Source organism: Pseudorasbora parva, chromosome 23 (assembly GCF_024679245.1).
Source record: "Pseudorasbora parva isolate DD20220531a chromosome 23, ASM2467924v1, whole genome shotgun sequence".
Taxonomy (NCBI): domain Eukaryota; kingdom Metazoa; phylum Chordata; class Actinopteri; order Cypriniformes; family Gobionidae; genus Pseudorasbora; species Pseudorasbora parva.
This window is the reverse complement of record NC_090194.1, coordinates 16,954,725-16,970,764: the sequence shown is the minus strand read 5'-3', so window position 1 is coordinate 16,970,764 and position 16,040 is coordinate 16,954,725. Positions and strand designations below refer to the sequence as shown.

Here is a 16,040-nt window from a genome sequence, read left to right as displayed (position 1 = left end):
AGTGTATCGTGATTTATTTCAGGTTTTTGCCTAATCTATGGATATTTATATTCAACATATTGAATATACAGGGTTTCCACACCTTTTGACCATGAGTTTTCATCCCTTTGTATAGGATTTTTTAGTTATTCATGAAAAGCTGTTATTCAGTTATTTAGCTGAACCCCTTTTATCTAAAATATTTGCATCTATTCCCTGAGATGAATTTTATGAGTTAATGTTTCGTTTTTTTAAAAAGTTACTAAAGTTATTTGCAAGTTCACTGTTTTCTGATGTCAGTTAATGGTCACATGATGTGCAGGTAAGCATTGTATTAAAGTATTAAATTTAGCAAGTTGTGTATGTATATATTTAACATGAATTTTCCATTCATGATTTAACTATTAGATTTCATAAACTCGTGAACCCCCTGTAGTTCCCTCACAAACTCTCAGGGTTTCTCCAATCCCGGTTTGGGAAATCCAGCTTGAGGATCTTTCAATGTTGTTGGTGTTTTTTGGAGATTTGCGTTTACAAAGAACAATTCCTAGCCTGTGAAAATGTCATGCTAAATATAACTACAAAAAAAACATTTGCTGTTCAAATGTGCTTGATTTTTACATGCCACAATTTAAAAATTCCTTCAGATTTCCAGGATTTACTTAACCAGTGAGTGTTTTTAAACTAGTGATTCTGGCGCTCTTGTGCTTGAATATAATCACTAGTAATTTATGCAAATTATTTTGGACCGTCCAATGATGACCTTCTATTTAATACTATTGATGAATTGTGTATTTTCTCTGCTTAGCTAAGACTAACAGAGGGGAAGTAAATGTGCAGACACTGAACAAAGGCAACTCAGGTTTTGCACCGCCGCCTCCGATCTGTAGAAGTCCATCCATGCTGTGTCCAGGAACATCGCTGTGCGTTTCCCAGGCTCTGCTGTGTGATGGGAAGATGGATTGTCCAGATGGTTCTGATGAAGTTTCGTGCATACATGTTTGTTCAAAACCTGGTAAATCTTCATTTGATCTTCACTCTAAAAAAAATTCTTAAACAAGCAAAGCACTGACATATGTAATATTGTGCCAGATGACTTCCTGTGTAAGGACCAGAGGAAGTGTGTTGATGGGAATCTGGTGTGTGATGGCCACTCTCACTGCCTTGATGGTTCTGATGAGGTGGCTTGTAACATGGTGGCTAGATCCTCAACCACAGCATTGAAGTGTCGTGTGGGCTCTCAACTCTGTGAGGACGGACTTGAGTGTGTCCTGTACAGTCATGTGTGTGATGGAGAGATGGACTGTAAGGATGGATCTGATGAACGAGGCTGTGAATATAAGTGTAAAGCAGGTAAAACACATAAAGCTGATTCCTAACTGCTTTATGTAACTGAGACATGTGTAACTGACATTAATATTTCCTCATAGATCAGTTCCAGTGCGCTCATGGGAGGATGTGTATCGACAAAAAGTTGGTGTGTGACGGCACACCTCAGTGTCAGGACCGCTCTGATGAAATGGACTGTTTCACTCGCTCACACGACTGCAAACACCAGTGTGACAATAAAACTCGCTGCATCCCAGAAAACTTCCTCTGTGATGGAGAGAGAGACTGTGTAGACGCTACTGATGAAGACAACTGCTGTGAGTTGTCAAAAGATGGAGGTTGTCATTTGTTCAATGCGTTTTCATATTTATGCCCACTCCGAGAGTATTTAAAGTTGAACTATTGTCTGCAACAATAGGATTCCCAAACAGAGTTGCAAAAGCTTCCCAAGGTTATATAAAACTGGAGGTGAAAGCAGGGGCGTCGTTTTACAAAAACTTAGGGTATGGCATGAGTTAACGCACTTAAAGGTGCACTATGCCACTTTCCGCCATTTACAAATAGTTGGAAACATTTGGGATATTGCATGTACTCAACTGAACAAAATGTATAATACTGGCCTAGTGGTTTTTGGATATTTTACCGCAAAAATACTACATAGTGCACCTTTAACAACAATACAAAATAAATGCAGATAGCTACTGAAACAGCCCTATAAGCCTTCACTGTGTCTTAACCAAATGCAGCACGTGAGGAAAAATGATCTTGTCCATGTTGGAGTTGTTTTAATAGACGCCTTACTAAAAGCAACCATGGATTCACCTCAGATATTTCAAATAAATTAAAGATAGCACCTGTTCAAAAAGTCAATGCAAGGTAGACCATCAAGTGTATTCTATGATAAAAAAAAATAAAAAATCAGTCACTCAGTATGTATTTTTTAATCATGCTAAAATGGTCCAAGATTTAGGAATTTGATACTGTACTTATCCATTTTGTTGTGAATTCAGTCAGTGCACTTGCTGAGAGCCCACCCACACGCTCTTCAGATTGGCTGTAATTTTTGATTGATCTTGGGTCGAGTCTGGTTTGCTGCTAATGTCACAATGTGTCTGGTTTTAATTTGCTTTTCAAAGCTGCAGCATCATGAGCGGTTTATTTCCCCTGCTTGTCAGAATGGCAGGGTATGGCAACTGCCATACTCTGCCATATGTAAACGGCGCCCGGGTGAAAGTATTCTAACATCAACAATGATATGCATGCCTTTAAAGGTGTAATATCCCGTTTAATTTTCCCCATGAACTACACTAATGTTGTATCACTGTTTCTTGCACTGAAAATTATCATAATTTCTAACACTTTCTGGCTTTTTTTGCCACTATCCGGTTGTTAAGGCTGACGTCACGCAGCAGCACTTCCGGTCCAAATGCTCTTCTTATACCACAAGAAAAACTACAAATGGTGCTAATATACACACAAAATGTGTTGTGTAATACTACAAAAAAGTTATAATCATAACCTTTATCTCCATACCAAATTTCCAGATGGCCAGACAGTGCTTCATCTTTTATAAATCGTTAAAATATTAATGTCTGTAACGATGTGACCATAGAGACTGTTGTGTAGACTGTAAGTATTTAAAATGTTTAACTTGTTTTAAATGTTTGAGGTTTAATATGAAAAAATAGCGCTCATAAACGGGCGTCGATGGCATTCTCAAGTGAAACGAGTTGAGGCTCGGACCCAGAAACGGCGTTCCTTACGTCACAACTTAACAAGCGGATATACTTTTAGGACCTCTATGTAAATGACATCTCATTATTGTTAGTTACCTCTCAGAATTGTTAAATCTCTTATGTGCATATGTTCGGTGTTTAACCATTTTTGATAAATGCCTGATCTCCATGTGTTCACAGCTGAGATTAAAAGAGGGGATATAAATTTGGTGACCAACAAAGACCGCTCAAGTTTTGCACCTCTGCCTCCGCCTCCGATCTGTAGAAGTCCATCCATGCTGTGTCCAGGAACATCGCTGTGCGTTTCCCAGGCTCTGCTGTGTGACGGGAAGATTGATTGTCCGGATGGTTCTGATGAAGTTTCGTGCATACATGTTTGTTCAAAACCTGGTAAATCTTTGCTCGTTCTTCAATCTAGATGCTCTTTTTCTAAAAACAAGCAAAGTACTGACATCTATAATATTGTGCCAGATGACTTCCTGTGTAAGGACCGGAGGAAGTGTGTTGATGGGAATCTGGTGTGTGATGGCCGCTCTCACTGCCTTGATGGTTCTGATGAGGTGGCTTGTAACATGGTGGCTAGATCCTCAACCACAGCATTGAAGTGTCGTGTGGGCTCTCAACTCTGTGAGGACGGACTTGAGTGTGTCCTGAACAGTCATGTGTGTGATGGAGAAATGGACTGTAAGGATGGATCTGATGAACGAGGCTGTGGTCATCAATGCCCGACTGGTTAGACACATTTGAGTACTCTAAAAACTTTATATCATGTTTCATAACAATTTGGCAATTATATTCAAGTACTGACCCTTTGTTGTACCACCACAGGGCAGTTCCAGTGTACGTCTGGAGGGAGATGTATTGAAATGAATCAGGTGTGTGATGGGACTCCTCAGTGTTTGGATGATTCTGATGAAGCAGGATGCTGGAAACCCTCAAGAAGCTGCAGCATACGCTGTGACCAGGATACTCACTGTATTCCAGAAGTCTTCATCTGCAATGGGTTTAGGGATTGTCTGGATGGCTCAGATGAAGCCAACTGTGGTGAGCCAACAGTTCTCCTGAACTGTAGTTAGTCTAAGATTATGTAATAACTGCATTACAATTGTAAGCAGTGGAAGTGAACCAAACTTTATGCCAATATCAAAATTGTATCAGTATTTTATCAGTATTGCTACTTTCCAACTTTTACTCTGTCATGTCCACTTTTTAAATAGTGTCATATTTCAAATATTTATTCTGTAGCCGGTGGATAGAATTAAATCTTATCCATAACCTAATAAGACCCTACCTGCTCCATGTGTTCTGACAGCTGTATCCAGACCAGCTGAGGTGAGCTGTAAGAGTCCCTCTGTACTGTGTCTGGGAACATCAGTGTGCATGTCTCAGGAGCAGCTGTGTGACGGCAGTAGAGACTGTCCTGATGGATCTGATGAAGCTTCTTGTATAGATGCATGTACTTCTCCAGGTAAAATAACAAGTTCTCCCAGCTGGAAAAATGCTTTAACCAGCCTTAGGTGTTTTGATGTTCTTGAATGGTTTAGTTTGTCTCCCAGCCTGTTCAGCTTAAGTGCTTTAAATCATTCTAAAACTACCAAACTGGTCCTGAATGAAAACCAGCAAACAACCTTAGGCTGATTTTTAGGCTACTCCTCCTTCTCAGCCCTCAACCTTATTTCTTCTCCTTTCATCCTTTTAATTTCATCACCCTCAAGATGTTTCAAACCTGTATAAATTTAGTTTTTTCTGCTGAACACAAAGGAAAACATTTAGAAGATTGTTTGTAACCAAGCAGATCTCTGCAGCTATTTACTTCCATAAAAAATAGGGGGGAAATGCTTTGGGCGTCAATGGATGCCGAGATCTGCTAAGTGACAGAATTTAAAAATGTATCCCTTTAACCTTTTTCCACCTTTATTTTTTCTCCTCCTCGTTGCTCTTCTCCTTGGCCTCCTTATCCTTCTTCTGCTCCTCCTCTTCCTTCATTTTTTTCTCCTTCTGCTTCTGCATTCTACCTTATCTCCAACCTCCTTTTCTGTCTTCTACTTTCCCTCCTCCATCTTTTTCACCTCCACTTCCTTCTTGTTTTCTGCCTCCTTGTTCTTTTCCTTGCATTTTGCCTCATTGTTTCCCTTGTTTGTCTTTTGCCTCCTCAATCTCTTCCTAATCATCCCCCTTACTGTATCCTTCTCATCCTTGTTCTTCGCCTCATCCTCTGCCTCCTTATCCTTTTTATTCCAATCATGTCTTTGGTCTCCTTGTCCTAATCTGTCTCTTCCTCATCATCAGCTTCTGCCTCATTGTATGTTTTTCTTCTCCTCATCCTTCACCTTTTTCTCCTCCTTGTCTTTGGCATCCTTCTCATACTCATGCCCTCTTGTTCTCTTTTTGTCCTTCCTGCTTCTTTGTTCTTCTCTGCCTCATTGTTTTCTTTATCCTTCCCTTCCCTATCCTTCCCTTCCATCTTGTTCACTTCTTCAATCTTGTCTTGTATTCTTGTTCTCTTAATTTTACTCCTCCTCCGGCATGTCATTATCCCCAAAATATAACTTGTCATGGCTTTCACATTGTGCTGTTTTCCATTTTATTCATACAGGTGACTTTCTATGTAAGGACAGGAGGAAGTGTGTTGAGGGAGCTCTGGTATGTGATGGTCACTCGCACTGCCTTGATGGTTCTGATGAAGTGGGATGTCCCACTATAGCAGCTCAAACTACAACAACAGCGCCCTTCAAGTGTCGTGTGGGCTCTAAACCCTGTAAGGATGGACGTGATTGTGTCCTGTACAGTCATGTGTGTGATGGAGAGATGGACTGTAAAGATGGATCTGATGAAGAACTTTGTGAACAATGCAATCCTGGTGAGATGTTACCATGATTTCACAATCTCTACTCTAATAAAAATGTTTCTTATCTTTTTCTGGTACTTCGTTCACAGGGATGTTTCAGTGTATTCAGGGAAAGAAGTGTATCGACTTCCGGAAAGTGTGTGATGGGACTCCTCAGTGTCCGGATAACTCCGATGAAGCAGACTGCTGGAAACCCACCAAGAGCTGCAGCATCCGCTGTGATGGGAACACCCGCTGTATCCCAGAGGTGTTCATCTGTAATGGCATGAGGGACTGTTGGGACGGCTCGGATGAAGCCGACTGTGGTGAGTCAGCTGTAGAAAATCGCAAATGACACATTTGCTTCTACATATAGGGTCTGAAATGTGATGAGTAATTTTTTACACCACTGCTGTCAATAAAAAGTCTCAGCTTTCTAATGCTTAGATTTTTCTGCTCAACTGTAAGATAGTAATTTAAATCTTGCGAGAGGGTTTATATTTTACTTCTAACTCAATGGGTTGCAGCCATGCCGACTCCACCATCACCATGCAAAAGCCCTTATGTGGCTTGTCAGGGGACATCACTGTGCATCCTGCAGCGATATTTGTGTGACGGGAGAAAAGACTGTCCTGATGGCTCTGATGAGAGACCGTGTCTCCGTAACTGCCCATATCGCAGTAATGAACACATTTTCTTTGTTTAACTGCTAACTTATTTCTTGAGAGTTTTTGCTTTGTAATGACTTCAAAATCACTTTTTGTCAGGTGACTTCATGTGTAAGGACAGGAGGAAGTGTGTGGAGAGAGGTTTGGTGTGTGATGGTCGCTCTCAGTGCCTTGACAATTCAGATGAGATGGATTGTCCCACCATGGCTGCTAAAACCTCAACCACAGCGTTGTTAAAGTGCCGTGTGGGCTCTAAACCCTGTGAGGACGGACTTGAGTGTGTCCTGTACAGTCATGTGTGTGATGGAGAGATGGACTGTAAGGATGGATCTGATGAACGAGGCTGTGAATATAAGTGTAAATCAGGTAAAATGCATTATTATTCTGATTCCTAACTGCTTCGTGTAACCGAGATTTGTGTAACTGACATTTAAAGCAAGGATGGATCGCATGAAGCTGATTGAGATTTTTAGTTGTAAAACAGGTAGGCAAGGCAAGGCAAGGCAAGTTTATTTGTATAGCACATTTCATACCCAATGGCAATTCAAAGTGCTTTACATAGAAATTAATTAAAACAGTGGTAACAAATGCATGAGAAAAAAAAGAGTACCATATGGACGAATAGAAATTTAAAACAAGCATAGTTAAAAACAGTTGTAAAGACAATAATAAGAATAAAAAATAAAAAATAAAAATAAAAAGGTCAGATCCCTGATATAAAAATAAACATTCTTCAGTTTACAGCCTACATACATGTACCATCTTTATTAGAGCACCTCTCATTCATTTCTTTCTCAAACACGTTCATAACATCCATTTTAATCACTATTCCCTGATTTTTACTCAGTAACCTTCTTGTTAAACCCATTCTCACTCATCATACCCTCCACAGATTTACACATACTCAAACCTTTTTGTCAAACTTACTATTTCCATCAAACCCAGTTTTCACTCATCATATTTAACTCAAAAGAACATATAAAATAAACAATAACCTAAAGATAAGAACAAAGGTAAACTAAAACAATTATAAAAAGAATAAAGAGTTAAGATAGGGTGCAATCAGTCGGACATACACTGCTCAGGGCTCATTCAGTAAACGCACAGCTGAACAGATGTGTTTTGAGTCTGGATTGAGTCTGGACACTCAAGGTAGTCAAATTTTATACAAACACTTCATAAATATCTTCACATAAAGTATTAAGAAGTGTTCATTTATTTTTCTCATTTATTTGTATGCGTAATTTTGTTTGTTTATAGTTCTATGCATTTATAATTCTATTTAGTTATGACATTTGTCTGTTTACACATTTCATTTTATCTATATATCTGAATTTATGTGTATAATTTTTTTTTTATGTATGTTTTATTTATATACCAACCTGTCTTAGTAGTCACTGAATAGTCATTATTATTATTATGAACCAATTGTATCTGTTAGTCTTCTTCCTCTTCAAGTCTATAGCTGCCTTTAGAACTCTATGGTAAAAAGTTAGACGAACTTGTGAACATTAACCATAGTAAACATTAACTGCAAACTAAAATGTTTTTCATCCTAAAAATGTTCCTGCCACTTTTGAATTCTTTTTCAAACATCTTCAGACCATGCCAACAAAAAACATGGAAAACAAGTTTAGTGAAACCATTCTTGAATATGCTGTATCTCCACAATGCTTTGGTGTATTCAGACCATGGACTGTAAAAAAAAATATGGATGTAGTGTCTGTGACGTCACAAAACGTTGTTTTGGTGCGTAAAGTAGAGATGAGCTGGACGTTGCCATCTTGCCCGTGAAGGGCAAAATTACCCATATAGACCAAAACCACAATTTGTACCAAGCTATAAACATTTTTTTTCCCTCTTTTTTTCTGCTATATAGAATTTTAACATGGGGCTCCATGAGATTTTGCTCCCTTCTGGAGCCAGTCGAGGAATTGCAGTTTGTTACTTCCATATTGGCTTCAAGAGAAACTGCAGGAGGTTGCTACTTGATTTAGACCAAACTTGCTGTGTGTTGAGAACAATGACCTAAGGTTACCTGTACACTTTTAGTGCAGTGCCACCTTGTGGTCAGGAAACGCATTTTTTATACTTTTGAACAGTCTCTTTAGATTTGGTGCAGCAAGCCAAGTTACAATTTTCCCAATTCGACCATTTTGAGCATCACCCATGTTTTGGGTGAGTTTTGTAAAATGCTAAATTTGATTAGTCTTCCATAGCTCAATCTCAACTTTCATTGGTCAATGGCTGCAAATAGGCCGTCTGACCGACGTGAAGCAATTTTGATTACCTTACATCATGTTTAGGGGGGTGAAAATCTACCCCTAATGTTCCTACGATAACCGACTGGTCTGAATCTATAAATTATTCATTCAAATAGGTTGTGCAAGTTTACTGATACAATGATGCTGCAATTTTCACATACTTTTGAAAATCCAACGTTTAGTTGATCCAGATTAGCATTCATTGTCACAGTTGTGAACACGACAACTTTCTTTTTCCATGAGGGAGTTTGGCATCACCATGTCAGTTTCCAGGCGGACCATTAAAGAACACGACACAGACATCTCACAGAAATCCAGGAGAATTCAACCAATCAGATGACTACTTCGATGCTCCGCAAGTGCTTCCCATTTTGTGTGCCATATGTATCAAATGTTCAGCCACTGGTCCGTGGGCAGTATGTCTGAGGCTAAAACTAGCATTTTACTAACACCGGCCTTTGTTTCATTTTGCACTATGCCCTGAAGGAATTTGGAAGTTGAGACAGTGGTGTCTTGTGGTCAAATTTATTTCAAAAAACGCTAAAAGCTTTTGATTTAATTAGTCAGCTGATTTCCCTTACCACTATTTTGATGTTTAATATCATCAAATATTGAATGTTTAATATCAAAGTGTTTTATATTAAGTGTTGTGGGTGTTGTCTAGCAACTCCAATACAGTTCTGAGCTGTAAAAACCAAGCTCTGGTCAGGCCAATCGCATCGTGTATATTCAGTGGGCGGAGCTTAACATAATGACGGCAGAGTTGCGCTTGCTTGCTTTGAAAGAAAACCGTTTATCCCGCCTCTAGGATTAAGCCCCGTCAATGATGGATTCCAGACCAAACATCTTGATGTGGGTCTGGCTTGTCAGGCTAATTGACACCAAACTTTGTGTAAATGTCACCCAACACTGATGACCACACCAGATCAATTTGATTTTCTGACATGGTGATTTTGTTTCTCCTCAGGGGAGTTTCAGTGTGCCCATGGAAGAAAATGCATTGACGCCAAACTTGTGTGTGATGGCAAACCTCAATGTCAAGATTTATCTGATGAGAAGGATTGCTTTACACGCAGCAAGAGCTGCAGCCATCGCTGTGACGATAAAACTCGCTGCATCCCTGAAAACTTCCTCTGTGATGGAGAGAAAGACTGTGTGGATGGCACTGATGAATCTGACTGTGGTGGGTATCTCTGATACAGAGATTTTTTTTTTTTTTTAGTTCTGAATTTAGTGGATATCAAAATCAATCTTTTTTTTTTTTCTCTTTTTAATTTTTTTTTAAATCAGGGTACCCCACTAAGGTGGTGAAGTGTGAAAGTCCTGCTGTATTGTGTCGTGATGGATCTCTGTGCATCCCTCAAACTAGTCTCTGTGATGGCAAGAGAGATTGTCCTGATGGCTATGATGAAACGTTTTGCTTTGACAGATGTCCAAACTCCGGTACTCAAAGGATACTAACTTAATTGCACAAGCTATGGCTGCGTTATACTCAACTTTCTACAACTTTACTTTTAGGTGACTTTCTATGTAAGGACAGGAGGAAGTGTGTAGGGAAAGATTTGGTGTGTGATGGTCGCTCTCACTGCATTGACGGTTCAGATGAGATGGATTGTCCCACCATGGCTTCTGAAACTTCAGCTACAGTGCTATTAAAGTGTCGTGTGGGCTCTAAACCCTGTGAGGATGGCCTTGAGTGTGTCCTGTACAGTCATGTGTGTGATGGAGAGATGGACTGTAAGGATGGATCTGATGAACGAGGCTGTGAATATAAGTGTAAATCAGGTAAAGCACATGAAGCTGATTCCTAACTCCTTTTTGTAACCAAGACATGTATAACTGATATTTAATGCAAATGTTTCCTCATAGATCAGTTCCAGTGCGCTCATGGGAGGATGTGTATCGACAAAAAGCAGGTGTGTGACGGCACACCTCAGTGTCAGGACCGCTCTGATGAAATGGACTGTTTCACTCGCTCACACGACTGCAAACACCAGTGTGACAATAAAACTCGCTGCATCCCAGAAAGCTTCCTCTGTGATGGAGAGAAAGACTGTGTAGACACTACTGATGAAGAAAACTGTGGTAATTGTTTTAACTGATGCTGAAAATGCTTTATAATTAGGTGTTTAAGTTTTAAAACTTTTTTTTTTAATGCAATTCTTTAAAGGAGGGGGTGTAATACTATTTCATGCATTCTGACTTATTTACGCTGTTAAAGAATTGGATTCTCATGTTAAACATGGCCCAAAAAAAAGTTAGAAGTATGCGACTTACAAATGGGGAGAGCAATAGAAGCAACTGAACAGACTCGGGCAACAGCATGAAAGGTGCAGTAACAAGTCTCTGTTAATCTAGCTGAGTACACATAGTATAGTGTACTTTTTTTAATTTTATTTTTTAAATAAACAACGATTCTGTTAATTTTTCTGTTTAAGTGCTAGTCCTTATTGGTCAGGTGCTGCTGGTGTCTTAAAGGTGCACTATGTAGTATTTTAGCAGTAAAATATCCAAAAAACCACTAGGCCAGTGTTATATATTTTGTTCAGTTGAGTATTTACAATATCCCAAATGTTTCCAACTATTTGTAAATTGTGAGAATTTCTATTTTAACCAAGGACTGGGAAGTTTCAGCATAGTGCTAGAGGGAGTCGCCTGTCAATCGCGTCATATCTGCGCTACCCTCGGTTTTATTCTGCAGAAGCGCTTTTCTCTTAGCAGTGTAAACATGTCACAGCAGCGCTGAGCGAACGCACAGAGTAAGGTCATAACATAATTTTAAACACACTTAAATGTATCTAATATGATAAACAGAGCTGCTTTACCTTATACTGTGAGCGCTTGAGAGCGTTTTGGCAGGCAGCGTTTTTTTTTCTTCAGTTGAGACTCTTTGCTTATGATACGGAAAATCTGAGGAAGTCTTACTAATTTCACAGGTAGTTTGTCTCTGTATTGATTCTATATAAAACTGCAGATCCAATGTAAAGTATTTGCTCTGGCTTTTGTTTTAAATAATTTTGTTGCGTTATTATTGCTTGTTTTCATCTGCTGACGACACGCAGAATGTGGCAGTTGGTCTGTGTAGTATTAGTCCCGCCCCTCCTCCACTGTGATTGGACGGCTGAGTGAAGCGTGACAGTGATGAGCGCTGCATTTTACTCAAAGTTGAACATTCTTCAACTCTTGGCGACCAGTAAAAAACGCTGAGCGCTCAGCGCCTCGTTGCGCTCCAGGCGTTCTAAAAACGCGGCGGTCCCATTGAAAACAACTGAAAACACCAGCCAGCAGTGTGAAAAACGCTTTGGTGGACACACGGCCTTAGTCTGAACAAGCGAGTTTAGGTATATTGGTGCAGAGCTGGTGGTTGAATTTGATGCGAGCGGCTATTGGCAGCCAGTGCAATCTGATAAAGAGAGGTATGACAACCTATGAGACCACAAGAAGTTCTGTTTTTGCAAGATTGAGTTGATGGTGATGCTCCTTCATCCAGCCAGAAATGTCTGTCAGGAAGGCAGTGATACAAACACAAACGGTACGATCATCTGGTTGAAATGAGTTGTCATCAGCGTAGTGATGGGAAAAGCCATGTTTCTGAATGACAGAGCCTAATAATGACATGTAGATGGAGAAGAGAAGTGGTCCAAGCACTGAGCCCTAGGGAACCCCAGTATTTTAAAGTAAAATTTTGTTTTTAGACGACAAAATCAACAATGTGACCTAAAGACGTGTGTTTCTAGTTGTGAGGGGAAATAACCTTGTTCAGCTTCCCAAATAATCCAGCATAAAGGAAAGTTTTGGTTTTCCGGCGCAGCATCGGAGTTCGGCAAGTGTGTTTTTGTTCCCAGTCATGTCGAAACAGCAGGTGTTGAGTGAAACAGCATCAAATATCTGTCTTTGGTTAGTGCATATATAAACAACATTATCATATAGCGAAGCAAGTTATCCAGGGTTAATGTGGTGTGCGCTCTTGACTCTTTCCACCCACTGCACGCCTCTATACGAGCTCAGCTGTTTTCAGAAATAATCTGTTGAGCATATCTGTCTTTTATAAATATAAAACGAAAGACTCCCAAATCGTCCCAATGGAGGCTAACGATCGGCGGTTGAAGGTCGCTGCCCGTTCGTCTTTTCAGCGGGGAAAAGGGGATTTTATTCCAATTCCTCGTTATCTGACTCCATTTAATGATAATTTAGAATTTAGGTTAGAATGCCAATTGGTTTTTTGGTCATTCATTTTTAATAGTTTAACTACACATTTAATTATTCCGTTTAACCCTTTTTTGAAATTATACCCAACCTGAATAATTCCAGAGCAAGTCAGAATCTATCAAAGTGTAACAATTTATTTAACAGTCAGGTAAATGTATAAAGCCAATTACATAGTCAATTCAAAGGTAATCCATATATAACATCAAATACTCTGAAGTAAAGAATGAAATGTATACCTGACTTCTGAAAATTACATAATGCTGGCTATCTTGAGACATCCAGCATTACGGGCTGACCGGTTTAAAGTGTCAAGCCCTGAGCTCTTTGCAACATTTCCTTAAATACCCAGAACCAGATACATGCCCATCACAATAGGAATTTGCATTGATCAAGTTCTATAGACTTGATTAGAAGAGAGGCCAAATGGCTGAAAGCCACACCCACCATACACCAAGGAAAGATATCTTTAAACCCTTAAAACATTCATGATGTTCTAGTTTACTTCTGTGGAGTTGAGATATTTGTACCAGTCGCACTGAGACATTTCAAACGATATCAAACACATATGATACTCGATCGTGTGGATTGACATTGTAATATAGAGATTCTGGATGCATTTTCAGTGATCTCAGCATGAGAGAGGGAATGAATTGGGGGAGAGGGAGTCAATAGGGAAAGATGTAGATTAGCTGATAGTGAGGTGAGACTTGCGTCTCCAGTGGTGTGTGAGGGACAGTTCAGATGTTAATTTCCTTATTTTCTCAGAGAGTCTTTGTTCTTCATTCAGACATTTCGGCATATACTAGTTTTTTCAGTCTTACAGCAATATGAAGGATGCAATACTACACTATAGATACTCAAGATTAACATGAGACTGGCAGAAACGGTGTATATACCCTTTAAAAACCCAAGTTAAATGCATTATTAAAAATTCACTGAGACCTTAAATGTACTCATTGACTGTTTTTTTTTTTTTTAAGCTCCTGTTACTGACCCATCCGTCATGGACCCTTCTAAAATATCAACCCAGCCAGTCTGCATTAGCCCTTCTGTGTTTTGTCATGAAACCTCAAAATGCATGACCCAATCCCAACTATGTGACGGGAAGGCCGACTGTCCCAGTGGAGCCGATGAGCAGTTTTGCATATATTCATGTCCAGATCCAGGTAAGATGTAGAGTTTGTCCTATTCTTATATGTGATTGTTCAAAGTCCAAAGTACACTTGATGAAAAGGGTTTTGTACTCCAATCAGACCAGTTTCTGTGCAAGGACAGACGGAAGTGTGTTGTGAGAACCCTAGTGTGTGACGGTTACATTCACTGCGCGGATGGATCAGATGAGAAACAGTGCCCCACCTGTGCTTTACTTTGCGACCAAAAGGTGTGCCTGACTAACCAGCAGCTGTGTGATGGAAAACCAGACTGTAGAGATGGTTCGGATGAGAAGAACTGTTGTAAGTTCACACCTGCTATTTACAGAACCTTTTTATTTAATTATTTACATTTTGTTTATAACCCAAATAATTCTTTGTTTTGTGGAAATCAAAGTGATATTTCTTTAATTTATGGATTCAGACCGTACTATATTCAAAGTCTTTGGAAGCCATACTATATCTTTGTGTGAGGAGCAGATATAAATGGAAGTAATTTACTAATTGAAAATCTGCACAGTAGAAATGTATGTATCTGGAACATGAGTATAATGACTCGTATTTGGTTAACTTTTTGCATTTAAATTTGTCAAATAATGATTTTTTTTGTTTCAGACACTAGTCGTGTGGTGGCAGGTGCTTCCTCGCCTCTGAAATGTCCCCTGGCATCCAAACCTTGTAGGGATGGGAAAGAGTGTGTCCTGTACAGTCATGTGTGCGATGGAGAGAAAGATTGCAAGGATGGATCTGATGAGAGGAACTGTGAGCGCAAATGTAAAAAAGGTATTATTTGCAGTAGAAATACAATCATTCTTTAAAAGACAATACAAATGGGCAATTTGACATTTCAATGATTAAACCCTCCAGGGCAATTCCAATGCGCTCATGGCAAGAAGTGCATAGACATGAAGCTTTTATGTGATGGCACACCTCAGTGTCAGGACCGATCAGATGAAATGAACTGCATGAAGCTCTCAGAGGACTGCAGACACCCATGTGACAATAAAACCCGCTGCCTTCCTGAAACCTTCCTCTGTGATGGAGAAAGAGACTGTGTGGATGGCACTGACGAAGCCAACTGTGGTAGGTCAATGTCACACTGTTCATATTAGTTCATTGGTAAAGAGAAATAAAAATCACAAAATCAGCCACAACACATACTAGTATACTTCTCATGCTATCTTATGGCTTGTCTTTCTATGGGAGAAATTAAATGGTATGCCGTTTTGTAACCGCCTTTTATTTTACTTTCTGCCATTTCAGTCACATTTTTTGTATTTACTGTATCAACGTTTTGCCATGTTTATTTTTCTTTGACCATTTTTTTTGCATAAAATTGTGAAATAAATGCTCATAAATCTCTTTAGAATGAACTAGCCTGTGTTTCCCAAAGAGTAGGTCATATAGTAGGTTCATGTTAAAATATGGCATCTAATCTTAAAGGCTTATTTGGTGACTATTATGTTAGCTGAATAGTGCCCCTTTGGAATCAACTTGTATAAATCCATACCTTTTTTACCTAATTTGTGCCATTTTAGCAATTTACTTTTTTCAGTGTTTGGACAGTTTCCCTTTTGCTTGGGCTTTATTTGTCCTGCAGTGGTAGAGCCGTGTTCAAGTGATCGGTTCCAGTGCAGTAATGGTCAGTGTGTGGCTCTGGCCCTCCGTTGCGATGGGTACGCTGACTGTCGCGATCACTCGGATGAGAAGGGCTGTCCTCAGCCTCCGCACTGTCCCGTTGAGCATCGCTGCCCCCACACTCATGAGTGTCTGTTGAAAGAATGGCTCTGTGATGGAGACAAGGACTGCAGTGACGGGTCTGATGAGAGGGTGAGGAAACGTACTGATCCAGTCTTGTTTTAGGACAACCTACTACT

At 39.6% G+C, this 16,040-nt stretch overlaps 1 protein-coding gene across 2 annotated transcripts in view; it reads left to right on the top strand.

The window, feature by feature from the left end:
* Positions 1-16,040, top strand: part of si:dkey-88l16.3 (low-density lipoprotein receptor-related protein 1B) — a 43,235-nt gene that overhangs the window by 10,003 nt on the left and 17,192 nt on the right. The window contains exons 18-37 of one of the 2 annotated variants that reach the window (XM_067432917.1): positions 788-994; positions 1,072-1,332; positions 1,410-1,625; positions 3,225-3,434; positions 3,516-3,776; positions 3,873-4,088; positions 4,357-4,512; positions 5,641-5,904; positions 5,982-6,197; positions 6,399-6,551; positions 6,639-6,905; positions 9,771-9,986; positions 10,094-10,246; positions 10,322-10,588; positions 10,673-10,888; positions 13,993-14,178; positions 14,266-14,466; positions 14,779-14,946; positions 15,031-15,246; positions 15,764-15,993. In XM_067432917.1, the coding sequence (XP_067289018.1) occupies positions 788-994; positions 1,072-1,332; positions 1,410-1,625; positions 3,225-3,434; positions 3,516-3,776; positions 3,873-4,088; positions 4,357-4,512; positions 5,641-5,904; positions 5,982-6,197; positions 6,399-6,551; positions 6,639-6,905; positions 9,771-9,986; positions 10,094-10,246; positions 10,322-10,588; positions 10,673-10,888; positions 13,993-14,178; positions 14,266-14,466; positions 14,779-14,946; positions 15,031-15,246; positions 15,764-15,993 (4,280 nt within the window). The remainder of the gene's footprint in view (positions 1-787; positions 995-1,071; positions 1,333-1,409; positions 1,626-3,224; positions 3,435-3,515; positions 3,777-3,872; positions 4,089-4,356; positions 4,513-5,640; positions 5,905-5,981; positions 6,198-6,398; positions 6,552-6,638; positions 6,906-9,770; positions 9,987-10,093; positions 10,247-10,321; positions 10,589-10,672; positions 10,889-13,992; positions 14,179-14,265; positions 14,467-14,778; positions 14,947-15,030; positions 15,247-15,763; positions 15,994-16,040) is intronic. The other variant, XM_067432918.1, reaches the window with a different exon arrangement.